The sequence below is a fragment of the Lathamus discolor genome, chromosome 4 (assembly GCF_037157495.1).
Source record: "Lathamus discolor isolate bLatDis1 chromosome 4, bLatDis1.hap1, whole genome shotgun sequence".
Lineage (NCBI taxonomy): Eukaryota > Metazoa > Chordata > Aves > Psittaciformes > Psittacidae > Lathamus > Lathamus discolor.
The window spans coordinates 9,813,620-9,836,049 of record NC_088887.1 but is presented as its reverse complement, the minus strand read 5'-3'; the positions used below and the strand labels follow the sequence as shown (position 1 = coordinate 9,836,049).

General features: G+C 46.6%; 1 protein-coding gene across 3 annotated transcripts in view; it reads right to left on the bottom strand.

Moving 5' to 3' along the window:
• Nucleotides 1–872: 872 nt before the first annotated feature.
• The window catches only part of IGSF11 (immunoglobulin superfamily member 11), a 118,940-nt gene continuing 97,382 nt past the window's right edge, over nt 873–22,430 (bottom strand). For 2 of the 3 annotated variants that reach the window (XM_065676350.1, XM_065676347.1), the window contains exons 2-7: nt 7,750–7,913; nt 6,354–6,561; nt 5,459–5,614; nt 4,317–4,439; nt 3,935–4,085; nt 873–3,253 (exon numbers count right to left, since the gene is read on the bottom strand). In XM_065676350.1, the coding sequence (XP_065532422.1) occupies nt 2,803–3,253; nt 3,935–4,085; nt 4,317–4,439; nt 5,459–5,614; nt 6,354–6,561; nt 7,750–7,788 (1,128 nt within the window). In that variant the 5' untranslated portion in view covers nt 7,789–7,913 and the 3' untranslated portion in view covers nt 873–2,802. The remainder of the gene's footprint in view (nt 3,254–3,934; nt 4,086–4,316; nt 4,440–5,458; nt 5,615–6,353; nt 6,562–7,749; nt 7,914–22,430) is intronic. The other variant, XM_065676348.1, reaches the window with a different exon arrangement.

Below are 22,430 nucleotides of genomic sequence, written 5' to 3'. Positions count from 1 at the left end.
TCCATGAGGACCATCCAGGTGACTGCCTTAGATTCTGAATCTGGGATGAATATGCCATGTTTCCTATTGGAAACCTAATAGATGAGCAAAGTTAAGCAATTTTAAAAGACATTTCCCACATCACTCAAAGCAGTGAAGGATTTTTCCACCCAAATGATAGAAAATTAAACTCACCTTTGTCTAGAGAAGTAGAGAACTTGCAAGCTTGTGAAACTGTACCTGCAAGGGCAATGTGTCAGTCTATTATGAATGAGAAAAACAAGACTACAGTACCAGGGCTCACTACCAGACTGGCTGACCTAAGAACACACAGCTCTTGGTTGCACGATCGCAGCTTACTGCCATTCGTATCAAGGATGAGTTCTAACAGCCAAATGGATTGTAGTTACAGAATGAGGTAAAGGGGGTGGAAAAAGCAGCAGAAGGCAGTAAGAAATCCTTTTTTTTTATATGAATAAAGTTTTATTGAATTTTAGACAATTAGAAAGAACAAAGAAAGAGGAGCAAACAGTCTCATGGAAGGTAAGAACCAGAGGAGCTTTCCCAGTAGAGGAGGGGACCTGCTGAGGGCAGTGTTCCTGTAAATGTCACACAGGGGTTGTTACAACAGCAGAGAGAATGTCTGGGCTTTTCTTTGATTGTTTTCCTTTGTGTTTTCCCCTCCCACATTAAGGTTTCTAAAGCCACTCTTCTTCCCCCTTCAATCCTACCACCCAGCAACAAAGTGAGCAGACAGGCAGGAAAGAGGACAGCTCCGATAGAACGTGAGTAGACACACACAGAGCAACCTCCTGCCTGCACTGCTGCAGGTGTTTGCACCCATTCTGGATGGACCTGTGTTTTGGGGAAGGAAGGGAGGTTGGATTCCACCCCCCCCCCTTTTCCTTTTGTTTTTGTTTTAAGCAAAGAAGGCACAAATTCTCAGCCAAGCTTCAAACCTAGTGCTGCCTGGGAGCCACAAACCTCCCAAAGAGCCAGTTTGCCCATGTGGGAACCCAGTCCTCACCTCTCCCCTCCTCTTCTTCAGAGTCTGTGCTTGCATTTGAAAGGTACTGCTGAGGCAGAGGGGCCTGCCCGAGGTTTGTGCACTGCTAGGGAAAGGAGAGCTGTGCCAGGACAAGGAAAGTGGGGATGAGGAGGAGTCTGTTGGCTTAAACAGACCCTTTTACCAATGTGAGAGCTGCGGAAAGTCACCTGTGACTCCCCACATTGCTTTTCCAAGAGCAGACCTGGGATGGCTCTGGTGCTTTTGGAGGTGCCCACTGGCTTTACATGTGCAAGGGTTGGTGTTATGCGGGAGGGCTGAGACACCCATCCAGGCACAGTCCCTTTGAGCCAGTGCTTTCTAAGCAGGTAAGTTCCAGCCCTCCAAATGGCACCAGGTTCCTTCAGCAGCTTCAACTCTTGGCTTTTATTAAGGCTATTTAGTTGCAATAGAAAAAAGATAGGTGCCAGCCACAGCCACCTCCCTGCTGCAAGGAGATGGCAGAACCACTGGCAGATGCCACCAGTACCCTGCCCCGGGACATTGAGGGAAATAAGGGAGGCAGAGAGATAGCATGTGGGCTTCCACAGGGCTGCCCCCTCCGTTAAGCCCCTGCTTTCACTCTTTCTAAGGAGAGATGTGGAAAGAAATCCTGCCAACCTCAGCATCTGCAGAGCCTGTGCGCATGGGAGAGCTGGAAGGAAAACTGTGATGCCTCCATGTGAGGGCCCCAAGCACAGCAGTGCCCTGCAGGGGCAGCACTGCATAGGCTGGCTAAGGAAAACCCACCATGCAAATACCAAAGCTCTGGGATTTGAAGCCACTTGCCCCAGAGCAGAACAACCCAGGCACAGCAGATGCCTCTGGACCTGCCTTGCTGCTCTGTCACACCACCCTGCTCCTCTCTGCCTCCTGAATAACCCCAGCAACAACCAAAACCAAAAAGAAGCAAGCCCTACAGAAGCAGCAGTAGCAGCAATGCACCCTCACCCTGCACCGAGTGCCTCAGAGGAAGATGCTCGGACAGCTGCATCCTCCACAGCCATGACCAACGTGAACTCTGGTGGTACCTCAAAGCCAGTGCAGGAACAACATCCACCCTGAGGAGGACCCGTGCGTGTCTGTGTGGGTTTGTGTGCGTGCTGGGGTGGGGGAAGAACTGCAGAAAATAAATACAAATGTTCCCCAGTCAGTGCCTTCAGCCAGCCATCCCCTTGGCCAGGCTGGTGGCTGTGCCTTCATCTTGCCCCTCCAGCCTGGTCCATACCTCCTGGCCCTGGTGCGCTGCCCTTCCTCATCCAACAGTGGGACTGGGGCCGTGGGGAGAGAGCTGGGGCTGCCATCTTGAGGCATACCCTGCCTCAGCACCTCTCCCTGCCCCAATGCAGGCTGTCGTCCTCTTGGAAATAAAACAGCAACAACAATGGAAAAAAATAATATATATATATCTCCCCAAACCTCCCTGAAAGACCCAAATGGATGGAATAAATCCCTAGAGGGAAACAAAAGCAAAAGTCCCCCCAAGGTCAGGGCTGGGTGCACATCCTAGCCAGTGCCCAGCAGCTGGGGAGCACATCCCAAAATCCCTGCTCCTCCGGCCTTGGCACATCTGCGGCATCCACCAGCACAAGGAGCTCCAATGTGGCACAGCCAAGGATGTCCCACCAGCCAGCAGCAGCCTCCGGAGGGGAGTGCAGGGGGAGAGGCAAGTGTGTGTGTCCCCCGCCACCTCGCTGCCTTTCAGGAAGGAGTAGAGTCTCTTTGCCCCCACCAGGTGGGAGAGGTCCCTTGCTTGGCTCTCAGCTGCCGGTATGGCCCTACACAAGGGAGCCAGCGCGGCTCTGAGCGGGCACCATGACGGGGACAGCCCCGATGCGCTCCAGCGTGGCTTGGCTGACAGCATAGGAGCGAGTGTGCGGCAGCCGTGGCTTCCTGCTGACTGAGCCATTGCTGCGCATCACCTCCTGAGGGGACGGTGCCGTGCTGGCCGTCACCACCAGCGTCTTAGGGGGAGCCGGGGAGGGGTGGCCGCCGTTGGCATAGACGGGACGGGTGCTCGTGCTCCCTGAGCGGGAGAAAGGGGGCTGGTGGGTATCGGTGGCGTTGCTGAAGCGGGTGAAGGAGTCTGTGGCATGGTTGGCTTTGGGGTCGTTCCAGTAGCGGCTGTTGTAGGTGTTGGAGGAGGTAAGGGTGTCGTTCTCCGATGAGGATGCATCAGCATGGAATGTCTTCACAGTAGAGGAACATTTGGGCGGCAGGTCATCTTCCCTGTGAAGGAGAGGGCACATGGAGGATGCTGTCCCACTTGCCCAAGACCTCCCCACCACATCCTGCTGGGGTCAACACCACCAATTCCAAGTGAAGGACAGTTTCAACGTGAGCCAGCACTGCTTGTTGGCTCATTTACTCATCCCTCTTTGCAGGACCCACCTCTTTGCACATTAATTCCTCTGTGTGCCTACCTCTGAGGCAAACAATCCACACTTATGTGTCTAGGGGGGCAAAACCAGTGGCTTTATCAGCCACTAGCACTTCACAGGTAGTAAGTGCGACTGTACAACCAGTACAATGAAACAGGTTCTTAGCGGAGCTGCAGGTAGCCACCAGAGGGAAACCCTGGGGCAGTAACACCAGAGATCAAAGTTCTATCTCCAGCGCTTTTCCACTATCACTGCCTGATGCTGTGGTTCTGGATCCCCAACATGTCATTCTTCTACAGACCTAACACTAAATCAAAGCTCTCAATAAAGACAATATTGAAAACTAGATCTGTGATTACCACTCCCCATTTGCTCCCTTCAATTTCTGGACATACAAGGACATCTTCCCCTGACCCACTGGAACAAACCCAGGATTAGCAAGAGGAGGAGTTCTGATTGCCTTCCTATCAGCTGCTACTTTTGCTAAGCAGTCAGAGGTTCCCTGCCACCAGCTTTCCTTGCCTCTTACCTTATCTCATTGGGAATCTCCTCCTCCTCTTCTTCTTTGTGTTTATTTTTCCAGTAAAACAGTGCCACGGCCACCAGCACAATGAAAACCACGAGCGCAACAGCACCTGTGGCCACTGCTCCTGCAATCAGGCCTATACTCCGGGGATGGGCTGTAGGGACGATTGAACAGAGAATGGAGAAGAAATCAGGGGTCAGCTGTGGCCGTCCATGAGCATTTGAAGCTACCATGGCTTGGAAGGGGAAAAAGGCAACGTCCCCTTTCCAGGGCACAACAATCTTCTGATAGAGAGGCATATGGTGGCTCACAGCAAACATGGTTACATGCTTTACTGTCACAAGGCAGAAGCAGGTAACCAAGCCTCCCTTGGCAAAATACTTACGTGCAATGACTTGCAGGTCCAGAAGGCAAGTGCTGGTTCCAATGGCATTTGAAGCCACACATTGGTAAAGACCTGAGGACACAGTGCTGATATTTCGGAGAGTGACAGTGCCCTGGACTTGGTCTAGTCAGAGAGAAAAGAAGGATTTAAATCCCTCCCCTCCTTGAGGAAAACCATGAGAAGGCAAAGCCAGCAAATAGAGAATTTTGATGTGAGAAATGAATCAGGAAACAAGCTTGAGATGGAAGCACTGTGTGTGTGTGTGTGTGTGTGTGTGTGTGTATGCACACACCACCCCTCCCAACCATAGGCAAGATTAGGTCTTAAGGAGCTTACACTAGATGTTTCTTTTTCTTCTTATAGCTGAATTTCTGCAAATGAAAGCTTGGGACTCTCGGCATTGCGTGAGAAAAAGGAGGAAGGAGAATATGTTCCATTACCTATACCCAGACTCATCTACCAAGTTCAGTCCTGCCCTGCAGAGCCCCTGCATGCCCATCCCTGGGCTTCCCACCTCAAGCTCTGCCTCTTTTCTTCGTTCCTGAATTACGTAAAATGAAAATGCTTGTGTATTCTTAAAATACAGAAAAATAAAGGGCAAAAAGTACACTTATCACTACTTGGTCAGGACACCTAGCCTTAGAAATCTTATGGATGGGACTTGGAGCTGGGCGATACCCAGTCTGATCAGAGCCTTGCTTTTACATACAAATGGAAGGTAGTTATAGCAGAGAACAGGGATCTTGGCGCGAGAAGCTGGCAGTATTTCCTTGGGATGATTCTGCTTCCCTTCTCCCACTTTCCAATCTATGATCCTTTTATTTGGTTTAAAATGCAGGTGAGTCAGCAGCTGAGATCTCCAGCCACATGCCGACATCTGGCAACCATGTTCTCTCTCTCCCATTCAACCAGATCCTTGTTCCTCAAAGGGGAACATGTTTCAGTATCAAAAACCCATGAAAGCTTAAGTGGCCACTGGAGGGTACCTAGTCCACCATGGGCTCTAGGAATCTTTGTTCCAATAAAGCGACCATGCAAGTGGTGACAGACACTCAATGAGCCATGCCACCTCTGGAAGCTCAGAGAAAGGAAAGCCCAGGCTGTCACTTGGGAAATAAGAGGATAATCAATAGAATGAGCACCTTGTGTGGCAGTTGGGGGTAACTTGGGAACATTGTCCAGTTTCTCCCAGAGGTATGTTGGTCGGGGAATGCCTTCTTCCGAGCTGCAGGTCAGTGTGATATCGCTGCCCACGTCCAGGGATCCCTGGATTCTGCAAAGCGGGGCAGACGGAGGAACTGCGAGAGAAGAGGGGAGGGTGACAGCAGGTCAGGAAATACAACCGAACAGTGGAGTTCAGGCTCTTTCTGGGTACGGGCTGGTGGGGAAAGCAAGGACACTGGCAAGAGCTGACAAGGGGAAAAGAGGGAGGCAGCAGACAAGTATCCCTTAGGGTCTGCGGTGTGACAACTCACAAAGATTCCTAACCCACCTGCCTGTCAAGGTTACGGACCACTGCTGACTTTCACAGGACTCAGTTCTCTTAGATCCCTCCCTAGAGAAAAAGGTGAACATTTCTGTCTTTGAGACAGTAAGGGTGCTGAGGGCTAATAGAGGTTGCTGTGGTTGGGTTTTGCTTTCATATCCCTATAATGGCACACGCTCTGGAGTACTTAACATCCTAGGGATCATCCAGTATTAACTGCTTTCATGAAAAGGAAGCAAAGATCTATAATCATTCTCTTCTCAAAACTCTTATGGTCCCTTCAGCTCTCCAGGATGCCCTCACACTTAATTCATGCTTCTTTGCAACTCCACGAAAGTTTTCTCTTCACCGTATTTTGAAACTCCATTACATATTACCTACATATGAAGACTGTGTGCCCTACAAACTCCTACAATACCATCCCTCACCACAGAATGCCAATGGGCTTCAATGTGTAAGCTACCATATTTCTTTGCTATGATGCACTATCATGCACAGAGAATCCTTTGTCCCGCTTTCTCCCATCTTCCCCATAATACCAACAAACGCACCCAAGACAGTAAGTCCAATGACTCCAATATTCCTGACACCTCGGTCTGGAAGATTGTTGACTAAGCACTGGTATGTGCCAGTATCCGATAGCTGAGTGTTGTTAATGAAGATCGAGGCACTGGTGGTTGGCATTGTCACAGCAAACCCCACTCGCCCATAGAATTGGGGTGCACCACCAAAGATCTGACCCCCTTGGTAGAGAATAACCTGGAAGAGAAAAGAGAGCTCAAACAAAACTGAGTAAAGAGGAAGAACAGCATGCAAAATGTGAGTTTCCAAAGCCAAAAGGCCCAGTTCCTTAAAGATCTCTGAATAACCAGACTTCAGTATATAGTTGTCCAAGGCAGACCCATCCTAGCAGAGGTGTTTTCTGTAAAAGAACACACTCTGTAGCATTTTTTATGTCAATAAAGAGGTTCACAAAGATAACAGAACAGATAGATACCCCAGTCTTCCATAGCTGGATTGGCAGCACAAGCCTGCTTCATATAATAGTCATCACCCACTTGGATAGAATCAATGTAGAGAAGCAGAGATTCTCTGCAGGTCAGTGAGTACTTTGCTGAAAAACACCTTCCCAGTGGACAGTATCATTTGGAGTCTCAGCCAGTAAGGTGCTGCCATGATTTCACACTTACTGTAGATCACTGGGATGAACTGAATGACAGGCAATGTAACCCCTGAACCTGCACAGCCTCTACCAGACTGCTTACATAGCTGTACGTATTCAGACCAAGTCCCTGAGGAGCAAGTACTCCTCCATGCAGGTTCTCACAACTGAATACCAAATATGATAAGGGCAGTGTGACCCAAGACAGATGTATTTCAGAGCAATAGCAACCTTCTGCTGTCAGAGTCTGTGGGCAAAAACAGATCTCAGCTTATGATTCTTGTGCCCACCACAACAGACTCTCATTTGCTGATGAATGAGAATGGCGCTTGCACAAGCAACTGAACGTGCAAAAGAAGAGAAACAAAAGGGGAAAAGAGTCTATGAATTGTGTTATGGCACATTTTACATAGATTTCACCCATTTAAGTCTGAAGCTGCTTCTAGGTCCTCCAAATCCAATATACAGTGCACCAAAACATGGATTACATCTCCATTGCTCTTTTGAACACAAAGGTCCAGGCAGCAATACAGTACCACATACACCTGCCCCAAATGCACTTCCAGCCAAGGTGGCCAAGGACACAGTGTGCATCAGTTAATAAAGCACTGAAGAAAACAGATTTATGTAAGATCCACGGGACACGTTCAGCAATGAAGGGACAATGAAGTTGTGGGACAACCAGACGCTCAACATTGTAAACCATCTACATCCAGGTCAGCATGAAAAGGGTGAAGAAAAGGAAATCCACAAAGAAATACATGTTTCAGTAAGAAAGGACCTACCTGTTGAGGCTGGTTGGCGTTAGAAAGAGGAATGACCATCCAGATGACATTAAGGTTAGTGAGAGCAGCGTTAGTGGTGAAGGTGCAGGGCAATACTGCTGTCTGGCCTCTTGCAACCTGGATACTCCCTGAACTGACTGACACCTCCAGAGGACTCACCAGACCTGGAAAGAGAAGGGCACTCAGTTCAAGCATTTCTGAAGAAGGACACCTAGTGCAAGCATTGCAAGTGGCCCCATACACTTTCAGGTCATGACAGCAGCATCCTGGTTTTACACAGTTATACTTTACTGATTATTCAAGGCTAAAAAGAATTCTATTCCTCCTTCAACAGATCAGGCTGCTTTCATGCAGATCTTTTCCACAGACATGTGTAGATAGGTGGCCCTTTTAAGTGAGAGCACTCTAGTTTCAGAGCCTCCGAAAACAATGGGTTTTGTTTTGGCAACAGGGAGAGCTGTAGGAGCAGCCAAGCTGTGCCTAAGAGATAACAAAGTATGTTTTTGAACCCATCAATCTTAATGATACCCAACATCACTGAAACAGAAAAGGAAACTGCACTCCACGAATTTTCACCAAGGAGTAAGAAGAGTTCTTCCCATGCTTCTATGCCTCACAAAGTCCTGCATAAGCAGAAACATTTTAGTGCCACTTTTAAAGAGCTAAAAATGTAAAACTCTTACAGACCAGGTATTACTATCTAGCTGCTGAAAAATGACTACTGATAATGAAGGATCTCATCAAATCTCATTTATTTCCTAGCATTTCCATCATTCAGTTATTTGCATTCCACACAGGCTAGACAAGGGCTCAAAGCCGGATAAGCCCCAGCTTCCCAGCACAGCAGCTAAAAGGCTGAAGGTTTTAGACTGCAAGTCACACGGGGAAATGCCTCCTACTGCCAATATCTTATCAAATGAAACTAGCCAAGGATTAACCATCACCATTTTGAATACCACTGGAATTCTTTAAACCATTTCCCCCCCCCAAAAAAAACCAAAATATGGACTCAAAAAACCATCTCTCTATGTGACAGCTCACCATCTTCTTGTTAAAAGCATGTCGGAGGCTGTTGGAGGAGAAGGCAAGGAGTTTTCAAGCTCTTAGGCAACATCAGAATATTGTTAGCACCTAGGTTTAGTCCATGGACCACCTTATTGTCTTGTTGACCCCAGGAAAGGCTGCCAGCAAAGCTTCTGTTTTCTGCTAAGAGACATTGGTTTGCTGAAGGTGAAGTGCTTCACAAGAATAAGCTTTTATCTGAACTGTGAAGAAATAAACCAGGATGATTTCTGAGAAAAAGGTGAGTCTTCTTCCACACACTTGTCTGCTGGGGGATCCTTCCCAGCCTTCCTAATGGAGAGATGGGCTGCTCAGAGCCTGAAGGCACTGAGCTTCAGATGCTACAGGTCCAAAGTTTCTAGCACCTGAAGAGCGTATGATGAGTGTCTGGGTTTGGACCGATTGCTCTGTAGCTGCAGTACCCCAGGATGCTGCAAATCCTCAGCAACCTCCCTCCTCCATGTCTCCCTCCTCCAAAGCCTCAGGTAGTTCAGGGAAGCTCAGAAGTGCTTCAGAACACAGCTAGACAAAATGCTATTTTAATGCCTTCAAGTAAAATTCATTACTTTCTTACTTTGCAGGAAAAAAAAAAAAACATTACTTTTCTCAGAGGCTTGGCTCATATTTAAACATATGGAACATTTGGGGAAGTCCTAGCGAAATAGTTCATTTCTGGGGCTAACATCTCAGAGAATTAGGTGCCTGGATGAGAAGCAGCTGCTGAAAGCTTAATCCATCCATCTCCAATGCAGGGCTGTCAGCAGCAAGTGGAAGTAAATCATTTGAAGAGCCAGTAATAAGCATCACCTTTATTACAAAGCATCTGCCTTCCAGTTGTGTCTGTGGTCAACAGACTGGGAATGGCTTTGGACTCCCCAATTGCTTATGGCTGGCCAAGCAGTGGCAGTAGCCCAGAAGTGATCCATGTCAAGTCTGGAGATGACACTTACTGAATATGACCCTGACGAAGGATCATCTTTTCTGCAGGCCTAGAGTTGAAGGCTACCATGCCATGACTACTCATCCAGTCTATCACCACCCATGTGCTAAACAGTGTGCAGAGTTACAACAATTTGGACATTTATTGGATTAACTTCTTGCTCCAACATGCAGAAAGCTCTTCTGCCATGTTCAGCATAGACTTAATAAGATGTTCTCCATGAGAGGAAAACCAACTACTCGTCTGTTTTGGAACAGCAGCATATATTCTTTGGCCCCATCCCTTATTCCCTCCAAGAAAACCCCACACATTCAAATCCTTGTCATTCAGAAAAAGTAATGCTTAAGTGTAAGTATTCACTAATAGTAAATTCACTGGAAAAGGCAGAGTTTCCAGTTTGCATTGCAAGGTTAGTTACATCAATCACTCAATCATCATGCTAATGTGATTTTCATACCTTACCACAATCTTGCTACTCCTAATATTTACTATTTGTTGATTGCAAACATCCTGCAGAATAATAAAAACACTAAAATAGAACATGCATAATTTCTTCACTTTATAAATATCTTTTCAATACATTTGGGAATTTCCCAATCTACTTATAAACACTTTATAAAAAGGAAAGAAATAGATAATATTCCCTTTGCTTTCCCAGTACCCAACTCCCAGCCTGCAGCATCCCACAGCCCCATTAATCCCCTTCCGCTTTCAAGGGACCACAGCATCCTATTTAATTTGAATGCCATGAAGTGGTTTTGAGGGAGAAGGGGGTGCACTAAGGAAGAGCTGAGGTTCCTGTCCATTTGTCTTGCTAAAGGGAGCTGGTTTGAACCTGACATGCAAGAGGAGCACCCCACACAGACCACGCTGTCCTGTCTCTGTCTTCTTAAACCACCCAGCAAGCCAGCTCCTCAGACTTGCCTTTGCCTCATGTATCCCAGGGCTTGTCAGCTGCTCTTTGGCCCTGGATGTGTACGAGGAAGGAGGCATTTAAAGATTTGTTAAGCTAAGTGGCACCTGCAGGGCTACAGCTGAGGAAAACACACACAACCGCTTCTGACAAGTAAGCTTAAACAAGGCAATAGGCGAGTCAGGAGACCAAAGGCAGGCAAAGTCCTCTTCCACAAGCATAAACAAGGGAAGTAGGTGTGTTAGCACAGCACCTGGGGGGCATTACTACAACACAACTCCTCTCTCAGGGAGACAGTTGAAAGAACAAAGATCAAATCCTCCTTAGAAACTAGTGTCTTTCTTTGTCTCTCAGACTATCTACATGACTGCGTCCTTCCACACCAATACTCATGGCCCAAGACACAGGTGGATGCTCACAAAGACATATACGCTTATAAACCTGTATGCCCAGGAAGACACCTAGTAGGAAAACTCAACCAAACGATATATGTTTAAACATTCCAAAGTTAGGGGTTGCAAAAACATGGCTTCGCATTAATGCAAAAGGAGGGAGGCAGGGGAAAGAGGGAGGAAGAGATCTCAAATTTAGCATATCCATTGGGATGAGGATTTTTCAATGCAGCCTAAGGAATGAGGACTTGAATCCTCTTGGGTAAATATAAATGCAAATATAGACATATGCACACACAGCCAATCTACTAAGTAAAACTGCACATAAGAGGTCAGAAAATAACAGGCGAAGGATGTTTTAAAGGATCTCCTTTTGCAAGGGCACACAATTCAGATCTTTTCTAAGCATCCAAAGTTGTTTAATGACTTGTGAGAGACAAGCAGCATTGATCACAACAAATCATCTCTTAGAATTGGATTACAACAGCCATTACACCCTCTCTTGTATGTGCAGACTTCTCCTTACTCAGTAATTAAGCATCCCTGTAAGCAGCATGCCTAGAGGAAGAGCAGGGTACACCACTGTCAGCAGAAAGAGGAACGGACCCTTCTTGTACGTAGGACACTTTGATCTTAGCTTCATTCGGTAAAGGCTTTCTCCTTTGATCCTGATGCAGCAAGCTCCCATCACTAATTAGAACAGATGCTCCACTTTTGTGTCCCCTATGCGGGACCCAGCCAGCAGAACAATGTTTTTGGCTACAGAGGCTCTTTTAGAGTTCCTTCCTATTTCCAGGACCAAGTAATTATCTGGCAATGGATCACTCTGGTTTCATTTGTGATACCTCACTCCTGGTTTTCCAAGTAAGCACACTTAGCTCCCTCCCCTGCATCCATGAAGGAGTCTGTATAGATAGTTCATACATCATGGCACAAGTGTGTAAGGCCCAGTCCCACAACCAGCATTTGCCTCCCTGCTGGGCACGAGGAGGGGAAGGCAGGTGCTGCCGCACATTTACTAGCTGTCCTACAAGGGTTGCAAACCTGAGAGGCTTCAGAATACACGAGATGCGGTGAAGCTGAAAGACATGGGCACATCTTAGCACTTTGACTAAATTGACTGAAAACATTCCCAGCTCCCACTCACTTCCAGTCTCCCTGCTAGAGATTACCAGCAAGACCAGAAAATTACCTTGGCTGACAGTGGGGGAAATGAGGACTTCCACCACCACCACTTCACATCAGCAGACCAGATTATAACATGAACAGCCAATGCACAATCAGCAGTCCATGTCACCACGATGACAGGTAGTCACAGACCACAAGGACCTCAGTCTGTGCCTTCAGGAAGCACTGTGGTCACACTGTTGGGGTTGTGGAAAGGGCATGCCTTCCTCTACTGCTAGATCATCCCCAGCATTTGGTTGTCAGAGGCAACCATGCTCAGTGGGTTATCACTGGCTGGGTTGCAGTATAGTGCACAGAGAGGGTCTTTCCCCATCATCTTTAGTGTTGATCTCCCAGGACCACAGAAAAACTGAGGTTTCTTTGGAGGATCATTCACACCATGAAAGTCAATGTCCTGCCTCACTTTCTAGAGGACACTCTCAACCTCACAAGTGCCCCCAAGAGCTCTTGGCAAGTCAGCAGCATTTGCACCTGCTAGCAGCAACCTCCTGATATTCAGTGGTGTGGAAAGCTGGGCTAGCATGACTTTGCATACGCCGAAGCCAGGGTACAGGTTCACTCTGCAGTGCTGGCAAACCAGGGAAGCAAATGACCAGGGGAAAAAGGAGAGAGGAAAGTGTGAAAGGGATGAAAAAACTCAGCTGTGTGCATTCTGTATCTCTAGACCTCAAGGGAACATTCACAGAAATGTGTGTGGCCGGGGGGGAAATAACAATAAAGCTTCAAGCTGTATCAGCTTGCATCTGAAACCCAGGGAATTGCTCCCCCATCCATCCTGGCGCAATTAGCAATCCTTTTGCCACCTGCCGGGGAAGATGCCTTTGGCAGTATGACATTTTGGGTCCTTTGTTAGAGAGGCAAAGATGAGGTCACTCAAAAGCTTCAAGAACAGGGTAGGAACATGGTGTTCAACCCAGAAACAGAGGGAGAAACTGCAGAAAAGTCTTTTTCCTGAGATAAAAGGAAAACACAAGCCACTGTGCCTTTGGCCTGCACCACATCTTGGGTCTGGGACCAAAGCTGCCTTCTGTGCTAGAGAGCAGACATATCTCCCACCCCAAAAGAGCTGAGGTATGTTGCCAACCCAACACACTGAGAGCAGCAAAACCCATACCCAGGAAGGAGTGACTCAGGTGGAGGAGACAGTAGGATGCAGGGAATACTTCTGCCACAGGACCTCTAGTGCAGACACCATTCAAAGGCTCTTGGTGGAGCCGACTTGCAGTTGAAAGCGCTGATAACACTGAAGTTATCCAGTATGATACGACAGCATCTAAACAGGCTGCTCAACAAGCTGTCTGAATACTGGTCTTGCCCATTCTCACCAGGAACTGCGCATCCTCCTGTCATTCTAGATGTGTTATCCTTGCTAATTCAGAATCTATCTAACCAAAAGCAGGATTCACCAAGCCTAGTAACTGGAGGCAGCTTGCAATAGACTCTACCCTGCTTGTAGGACCAACATCACCAAGCACAGGTCTGTATTAATGCCCAGCTGGGCTGAATTATTTCCAGTTTACTAAGGAAATCCTATCATGGAAAAACTTCCAGCCTCCAAAGGCATTCTGCAAGGCAGGCATCTGGGACAGATGCACATTACCATAGTAGACTGTATCCCTGGGCCAGTGTGCCCTAGCACAAACTTTCCTGGGGAGGATGCTTGGTAGAGACCTGCTTGGAACAATTATGCTGGCAGCAGTAGTGAGAAGAAGAAATGTTTCCACCACACTATAAGCCCTTCTGCTAGCTCACAGCAAGGAGAAGGCAGACTTTGGTCCACACACGTCTGGAGGGCGATTGCATCCATGCCCTAGTTTCTGGACATCTGCTATACAGGTGAGCCTTTTCCCTTTATTTGAACAGGGACAATATCCCAAAATAAGGCTTATGCTGGCTCTTTCTGGCTCACAGGTCTAGCAGTGGGGTAGTAATCTGACAGTAAAATATCCAACTCTTTCCTTCCTATCTTGCTGGCCCTGCAGGACAGGCTGGAACAGTGTGAAAACTATCACACCTAGCATGGGTTTAGACCAAAATTTCCATAACACAGGTGTTAAACCTACACTGACACTGGTTTTTCCTCCGAGGTGTGTACATATTACTCTCTCTGTTAAACACAGGTCAAAAGCCAAGTTAACATCTAAGCACCTTTATCCCTGCAGAAATCATCAGGCACAACTGGTGCTATCTAGTCATCCGTCCAGTATAAAACCTCCCAAGTAAATAGATCCACTTTACCACAGTAAGGGCAATCCCAGGACTGCAGCCCACCCTGTAGGATATGTGGGCTAGCAAACAATAATCCAGGGAGAAAAGATAACATCAGGGTCTTTAACTCAAGCCCTGCAGTGTTTGTTGCCAAGAAGCAGACCAGCTGACCAGGGACATTGGCTACCTGTAAATCTGTGCTGATCATACTGACCTTTCTGCCTTAGCATTTATAACCTCATCTGAACTACACAGAAAGCTAACAGTGAAGCTTCCTGCTGACCCACTCTGCCCCAGCCTCCACTGCTGGCCTGGTGAATAGCAGTCCCTACCATCCTTGCCATCCTCCCTTTCAGAAATAGGTCTTTCTCTGCAGACCAGCAGTGAGGAGGATTTCAAACAACTGTCTGATTGAGATGACACGAAGCACATTTCCCTGCCACTGCCCTTCCCAACCTGCAGCCATAGGCAGGATGAAAACTGCACTTAAAGACCAAAAATAGGCAGGAAAGCTTTTGGCTATATGCACTTCAAGAATGGTGTCAGTTACCCCCCGTTGATTCATTCCCCATTTCTGGAAGAGATTCCCTGTGTCCTGCTGAGCAAGTCAATCACCTCCAGGAGGCCAGAGGTCCCTGTTAGTGTGGGGTTTGCTCAGGTTTAGACCCCAAGGGTTTGATTTGCTGAACTGCTAAGCATTCAAAGCTGCTAGGGAAATCAAGAGGGGCTATGTTCTCCATGCAGCAGGGATTCAGATGATGTTAAGCTATCTGTGTGACCTGAACATGACTCTTCCAACACATCTTAATCCTTGTGTTTAATTAGTCACAGTCTTCAAATCAAAAGTGTTAGAGCAGCCTGCTAACAAGAACACAAATCCGGTTTATAGATGCCATGGTGATAGCAGGGTTGGGGGCCCAATGACCCAAAAGTCCTTTCCAGTTCTGGACTCCTGCTGTGCTCCCAGTACCTTTTCCTGCTCTGTGCCTCTATCCAGCCTGTCTGAAGCTGCCTTCTTCGCATCTCGTGCTAGCTGGGATGGTTGCCTTGCATCTCTGCTGCTTTAGATGCAGTATGCATTTAAGTTAGAGATAAAAAAACAACTGCACTGTATTAGAGCAAGATTATAAAAATAGGAAGGAACATCAATAGGAAAAAAATAGAATCTACAGTGACATTAGCTAGGATAAAACTAATCAATGGCCTTGCTCTGGGGCATACGTTAATCCCCTCTCCATAGTATAGTGTTGCACAATTAGGGACATTATGGAAAGTTTAACACTTCCCTCCAATGCATGCGGCATTGGCTGGAGACAGAGACTGCTGTGATCTGAGCTGGCAGTCCTTGAGTTCACAGCGTTTGCAGGAGAATCAGGGAGCAGCTGCACTACTGAGGTTGGGGAATTGTGTGCTTTGGCAGATGAGCAAGACCAGACGGGACCAGGAACTTAAGTGCTCGCTCATTGCTCCCTGAATTGAAAGAGTGGATGGGGACGTAAGCCTAATTTAGCCCACTTTATAGGACCATTTGATGTCAACTTTGCCCATTCTTGGCTGTGCCCAGCATCAGAGTCATCAGTGACTCATCCCCCCAGGTGGGCAAATCAGGAGGAGCATGCAATCTGTCTATAGAAAATGGCTCAAGGCCACGATGAGGCAGCATACCCAAGGTACAAACAGGGTACCCCTGCGTGCTTGCAACTGGAGTGCCAGTCATTTCTTTCCAACCTAAGGTCCTCCAGCAAGGCTTGAAACACCATATTCAAAATCACAGGCACAAGCAAGGAGGAAAGTGAAGGTTTAGCTGAGCTTAGAAAGGTATCTCCTTACTCTGTGTCTTCTACAAAGCTGAGACTGGCAAATACAGTCCTTCCTCTTTCACCCCTAGTGCTGTGATAGATCAGCTCTAGGGAATCCTGCTGCAGTTACTTAAGATGTTGTCATCCTCTGCTTTTTGCCTGGCCACTCAACACAAGGTCATTGCCCCCAGACCAGCAAAAGCAGAAAGGAAGCTGTGCCTCTGCCTCACAGCCAGGCATTAATAAGCATAACCTGTTGAGGAAGGTGTAAGGATGGGCTAACTTGTTTTGCTGTGAAAGAGGAAAACTGTGTTGCAGACACACAGTCCTGCTCTGCCCACTGCTACAGTGGAGGCACCATCCAACAGTAATGAACATAGGGGTGGCAACGTTTTCAGTGACCATGGGCAACTTAAGAGGTTACTTTAGCTGAAGGGACTTGGGAATGAAAGCTTATCAAATGTTCATGGCAAGTACATTTAAGGTAGGAAGCTCAGTTTGGGTTTGCAAAAAGCCTGCAACAGCAGCTCAGAGCTGCAGATTTTCCCATTATCTAGCTCAGATGCCAACATAAACCTCTCGTATCCCTCCTCTTAATTATCTCACTGCTTGTCAGTCACATCTGAAATGAAAATGCACCTTTCACAGCAAAGATTTGTATCTGTGTTTCGTAAAAGAGGGAAAAGACACGGAGTTAACGGAGAGCTGCAAAGGCACACGTTGCTTAGAGCAGGTTGCAAAACCTCACAGAAGCCAGCTTTTAACATTTGGGAGCCACCACCGTGGCCAGTCACTGCCTCTGAAAGCATCCTCAAGCATCCCCATGGGTATCTGTAACCACACCTGAGACCCGCTGAACCCACATCATGCAACAGACAGAATGAGGCTGCGTGGGATAAGAGCTGTGTGTAACTTGCTTACCCAAAAGAAGGAGACTAATTAGAGCTCTCCCCAGGACCTAAAGGGAAAAACAGGCTCAAGTTCCACCCCCCCCCCCCATCCCATTTCTTTGCTAGTATCCTCCCAGCACAGCCCAGTCAGCAGAGATGTGTTTCAATGTGGATCAGTGCCAAGTGCTGGCAACAGCATCTGACATTGCTGACAAAGCAAAGTTGCCTCCTTTGGGACAACAAGGCATCCACTGGTGCCTCTGCAAGAGAAATGGATCTGCTCCCAACACTAGGGAACAGCCAGGGTTAGGAAGCTGGAATTAAAACAGGTCGGCAAAGCTCTGCTAAGGCACTCACTTCTATTTTCTGTTTGCTGAGCCATAAAATATACATTAACGGCCCAGCAGCTTTGTAAATGATTTATGGTCAAAAGAATAAATTTCTTCCTTCTCCCTTGGTTTAAAAAAAAAAAAAAAAAGCAACATAGTGATAAACTGCTTAATAAGGGAAAACAACCTGAGGTTTAAATATGCTCAATGCTATATTGAGTGGGAAGGACAGAGGCAATAAGGAATAAGATTAAAGCTGGTACAGGGGAAGGCAGGATGGCTGGGGTGAGCAGGCTGGAATATATGATTTGTGTGTGGAGGGGAGAGGCAGGAGTGCTGGGTGCAGCTGGATGGGAAAAGAGGTGAGGATGGGGGAAGAACTGGCTCATCAGTGACTTTCAACACTTCAACACAGAATGCATTGAAAGAGACATGTTCTGCATATATCTCCACCTCCTGCCCCTGTTACAGGAAAAAGGTCACTGAAACACAGGCTTCAAACTCACACCTGAGTGGCTTTCTCCTACCTACCCTGACTCAACCGTCATTAGTGCAAATAGTCTTGACCTACATTTGAACTACTTTTACCCAAAGCACCAAGAGCTATGCCGATCCTCTCCCAAAAGGAGAAAGAGAAGAGGGTGATGGATAAAATAGAGACAGTGCTTGCCCTAGGAGGCACAGGCTGGGTGAAGATGCAGGGAAACTCTGCTGCATGGCTCCCTCCCTGCAGGCACCAGTGACATCCTCTGAGAACCTCACGTGGCTTCTTGATGCTGCTGCACCTTCAAGGAATGATGAGGCAGCAAGAGAACAGGAACACGATGCATCTACCCACCCAGATGTTGATGAGATCCACCACAAACAGGAGTGCACACATGCAAGGTGCACGTATGACACAAGCCCACTGAGGCCATGGGAGCAGCACGGGAGCTGGGATTTGGGTTAGGGAAGTGCAGGGGACCATGAATAGAAAGGCCTGGGTGTAGGAAATAAATCCTTACAAAATGGCCACACATCTCCAAGCCAAATGCAGGAGAGGTACGCCAGTGCTTCTTGGGGTACCCACCTTAGCTGCCTTCCCCCATTACCAGGATACTGCAGCACCATCGTCATTCTGCAGTGGGTTATGATGGGCTGGGTCCCTCAACAAAGGGGTGCCTAATGCAAACCAACATAAAATTAAATAATTTTAAATCAAAGCAACCCCTGAGGAAAAAAAATCAGCCATTTCTAAGAAGAAAAGTTTTCATTTATAGACTGATCCCATTCTCCTGGAAGTCAGGAAGGACTGTCACCAGAATGAGTCTTAAAGGGTCCGGTCCAGCAACCCACAACTTTCAGCTAAGGCAATACCAACAAGGTGGCTATCTACTGTCCACCCCAGCTTTGAGTCTCATAATTGAAATGCTCTCATCTTAGGGAATTCACAAGTTTTGTGAAAGTAGAAGGATATATGGGAGATGTTCTTTGGTTTTCACCATGCCTTTGAGCTCCCAAAGTTTTCCTGCTGTGTGAGTCCTATTTCATCTATGCATGGCCAGCAGAGTGCTCACATGGATAGGCTGATTTGGCTATGGATGCCCAGGCTGGTTTGATATGCCCTAGCAATTCCACTAAAGGCAGTTAAGTCACTGGAAATACACTTGATGTTTCAGAATTAAGCACATGCTTAAACATCCTGCCAAATTCAGGCTTAAAGCTCTAATCACATTAGCATCCATTTTGATAACAAAACTCCTGGGGCCCACTGATGTGACAGAGAGCCTTTAAGTGAGAACATGCATCTGAAGCTTCCCTGTCTCATACATGATGTTCAAAACAAGCCTGATAAAAGCAGTCAAAGTCTCTAAAGGCAGTCAGGTTGAAACCAGCTTTCATAGGGATTTTCAAAGATATTAGACTTCCGTATCTTAAATTTTGTTAATCCCAAACTACTTTGGATTTAAAACTATTAAAATTATTTAAAAAAAAAAACAAAAACGAACAAAAACAACAAAACAAAAACCCCCCAAAAAAAACAGAAAAGAAACAAAAAAACAGCCAAACAAAAGCAGGGTCTTTTTTCATCTAAATTGAAAAGGTAGGAAAAGCCAATTTGTCTTTCGATCTGGCAAATGTCAGGTCAGTAATTGAACGTTTCAGATTATGAGTTGAGCTGCCTGAAAGAGATTGTAAAAGGACAATTTTCCACTGGGAAAAAAAGAGAAAAGAGTTTTCATTAAAATCAAAATAGGTTGTAAGAATATCAACTTTGATGACATTTTCAGTGAGTGAAGACAAAACGAATTGCTTTGACTTTCCCATTTAATTACGGTAATATTGGCATACTTCAGTTCAATAAGGTAAAAGCACTTTATTTCAATCCATTTAAACTTTTGCCATATATTTAGCTATTACATAAATTCTGACTTCACATAATTTTATTCAGTGCTGGTACAGTGTTATACACACACATACTTATTATGCTGTGGCCTTTGCATATCATGTGAACAGCATCTTTTCTCAATGGAAATTTCCCCTGATTTTTTGTTCCACCCACTGAAAAATCTGGACTCTCCCTGTGATGTGAGACAAAATAGAGAGGATACATTAGGACTTCCCTGGAATAGAAGACCAGTTTGTTACCAGCTTCACCTACAAACAACTCCAGCTCAGTTGGAACTAGATGGTATTAAGATCCTTTCCAACCCTAACTCTTCTATGATTCTATGAATATTCAGGAGCTATAGGTGTTTCCATGTGAAGTTTGGTCCAGCATCAGGCACAGACACTTCCACACGTGAGCCACAGCAACACATCTACTTAAGCACTTTGCAGTCCTTTCCCTGAATGAGACTCACTTACTCTTCCCCATCCTCTCCAGCAATGTGGGATAATCATTCCTACATTGTATGGTGGAAACAGGACCAACAGATAAAACGTGAGCAGTCAGATTACTGCAAACCTGCTGCCTGTCTGCTCCATTCCCTTTTGGCATGTGGGCATGTGCCAGCACAGGGTGCAAAGGGAAACAAGTCCTAATGCTGAGAGGCTTTCTCTGCTCACAGTGTACTGAGGGTTGAGCCATCTGTAGCTCTAAGCATCCAAGCTAAGGTCATTGAGTCTGTTTTATTCACAAATGCTGATCATCCTCACCTCCAGCTGGTGACAGACCTCTAGCTGGGGACCCAGCATCATGTGGAAAAACCCAAGTGCAGAAAGCTGCACATGTAGCTCTACAATACGCTAGCAGGTAAGGCACTGGTGCAATGCAGAGAGTCCCCATTTTGCAGTGAGAAAAACCAAAATGGAGAGAAGATATAACTCACCTGCACACCACACAGCAGGTCAATGGTGAGACAAGAATAGGACTTTGGCACGCGATTCATGGGTCTTGCTCTGCCCATTAATCACGCTCTCCACCAGCATGCCAAGTATTAGTATTGATTTCAAATTAACACACACATTTCTTATCAAGGAGAAAAATATAACCAAGAAGGTTCACTACGCTCAGCTCTGTTGGGGGCAAACACAACTGTAAGAGCAAATGCTCAAGAGGCCCTGCCCCAAAGCACTTCCTTGAAGGAAGTGTCAGATGCACACAAAATGCTCCAAACCTCTTAAACAGCTTTTCAAAACACACAAAGTACCAACATAACATGCTTGAAATGCAGGAAAGAGGCTTTGTGAATGTAGATGCTGTTGTTACTGTATAAGACAATGTGCTTCCTTCCTTATCACCTTCTTCTCTGATTCCAGTAGTCACCCATGGGTGCTAAAGCCTTCCAGCACTTCTGGTTTTATGCTTGCTCTCTCTTTCCCCCCTTCCCCAATGTCCTAAATTCCCTTTTACAGAACCAGGTAACTTCTGCAAACATAAACCTGGAACAGGCTTCCCTTGTCTTTTAGAGTTGGAATCTCTGTAAAGCGCTTTGCAAACGTTCCCCCCCCCCCCCCCCCCCCCCGTAACAGATGCAAGAAGCTGCTTGTGCCCAGGCAGCAAAGGACACAACTACTCTGAATGAAGATGGATTTCTGCACAGCTGGCTCAGTTCTTCACACAGATGTTGTCACTCCTGCCAAGTCTAAGAGCACAAAGAGCAGCATTAATATGAAAGAGCCCGAGCGGCCACTGGTTTAACAACAAGTTGAGAATTCCCCAAGCACAGCCTGGATGCTGGGTTTTCCCTTTCATTTGTGTTTTTTGCTTTTATGCCCCAAGGCAGGGAAGTAAAATGAAACAAAACCAGAAGAAGCCACTGAAGGATGTCTTACCCTTTCGGGGGTAAATTCCCATCTTGAAATTCAAAATGCACATGTTAATCTTTAATGTTAAACCCTGGATTAAAAATTCATTCCAAAATCTCACAGTTTGGAACACTTACAAGTCCGTTGCATTATTAAAAGCTCAGACCAGCGCTACTCTGCATAAAGAAGTCTTTCCAAACTCTTTCTTTTCTCTTGAAGCAGGTACTCACTGCTCTCCCCATTTATTCTTAAAGCTCAGAGAAGCCTTGCTGTGGTTCCCAAGAGCTGGGAAAGGTTCACAGCAGGGGTCTCTGGGTCCCGTTTCGGAGTACTGCCCCTCACTCTGAGATCCAGAGCCAATGGGAACAAGCGGGACACTTCCAAACAGCACTCCCTTCTATATCAGGAGTTGTGGTTTTTTGCAACCAGATCCTACGCAAGGGCATCAAAATCATCACTGTCCTTAGCATTCATCCAAGTGCCTTGGCAATGCTGGGGAGGCTTTGCACCAAATTCTGCAGGTCAGCCCCAGTGCTGAGCTTGCTAGTACCCATGAACACCAGCAGCTTTAACAAAGTGATGTGGGATGCACAGCCCTAAGGAGAAAACAGTCTGTGTCCAATGTGGTGTGGACTGCCGCAGCTCACTGTGGGCAAAGACCTTTTTCAGAGGGCTCACTGAAGTATTCTGCATCATGAAAAGAAGAATTCATAGAATCATGGAATGGTTT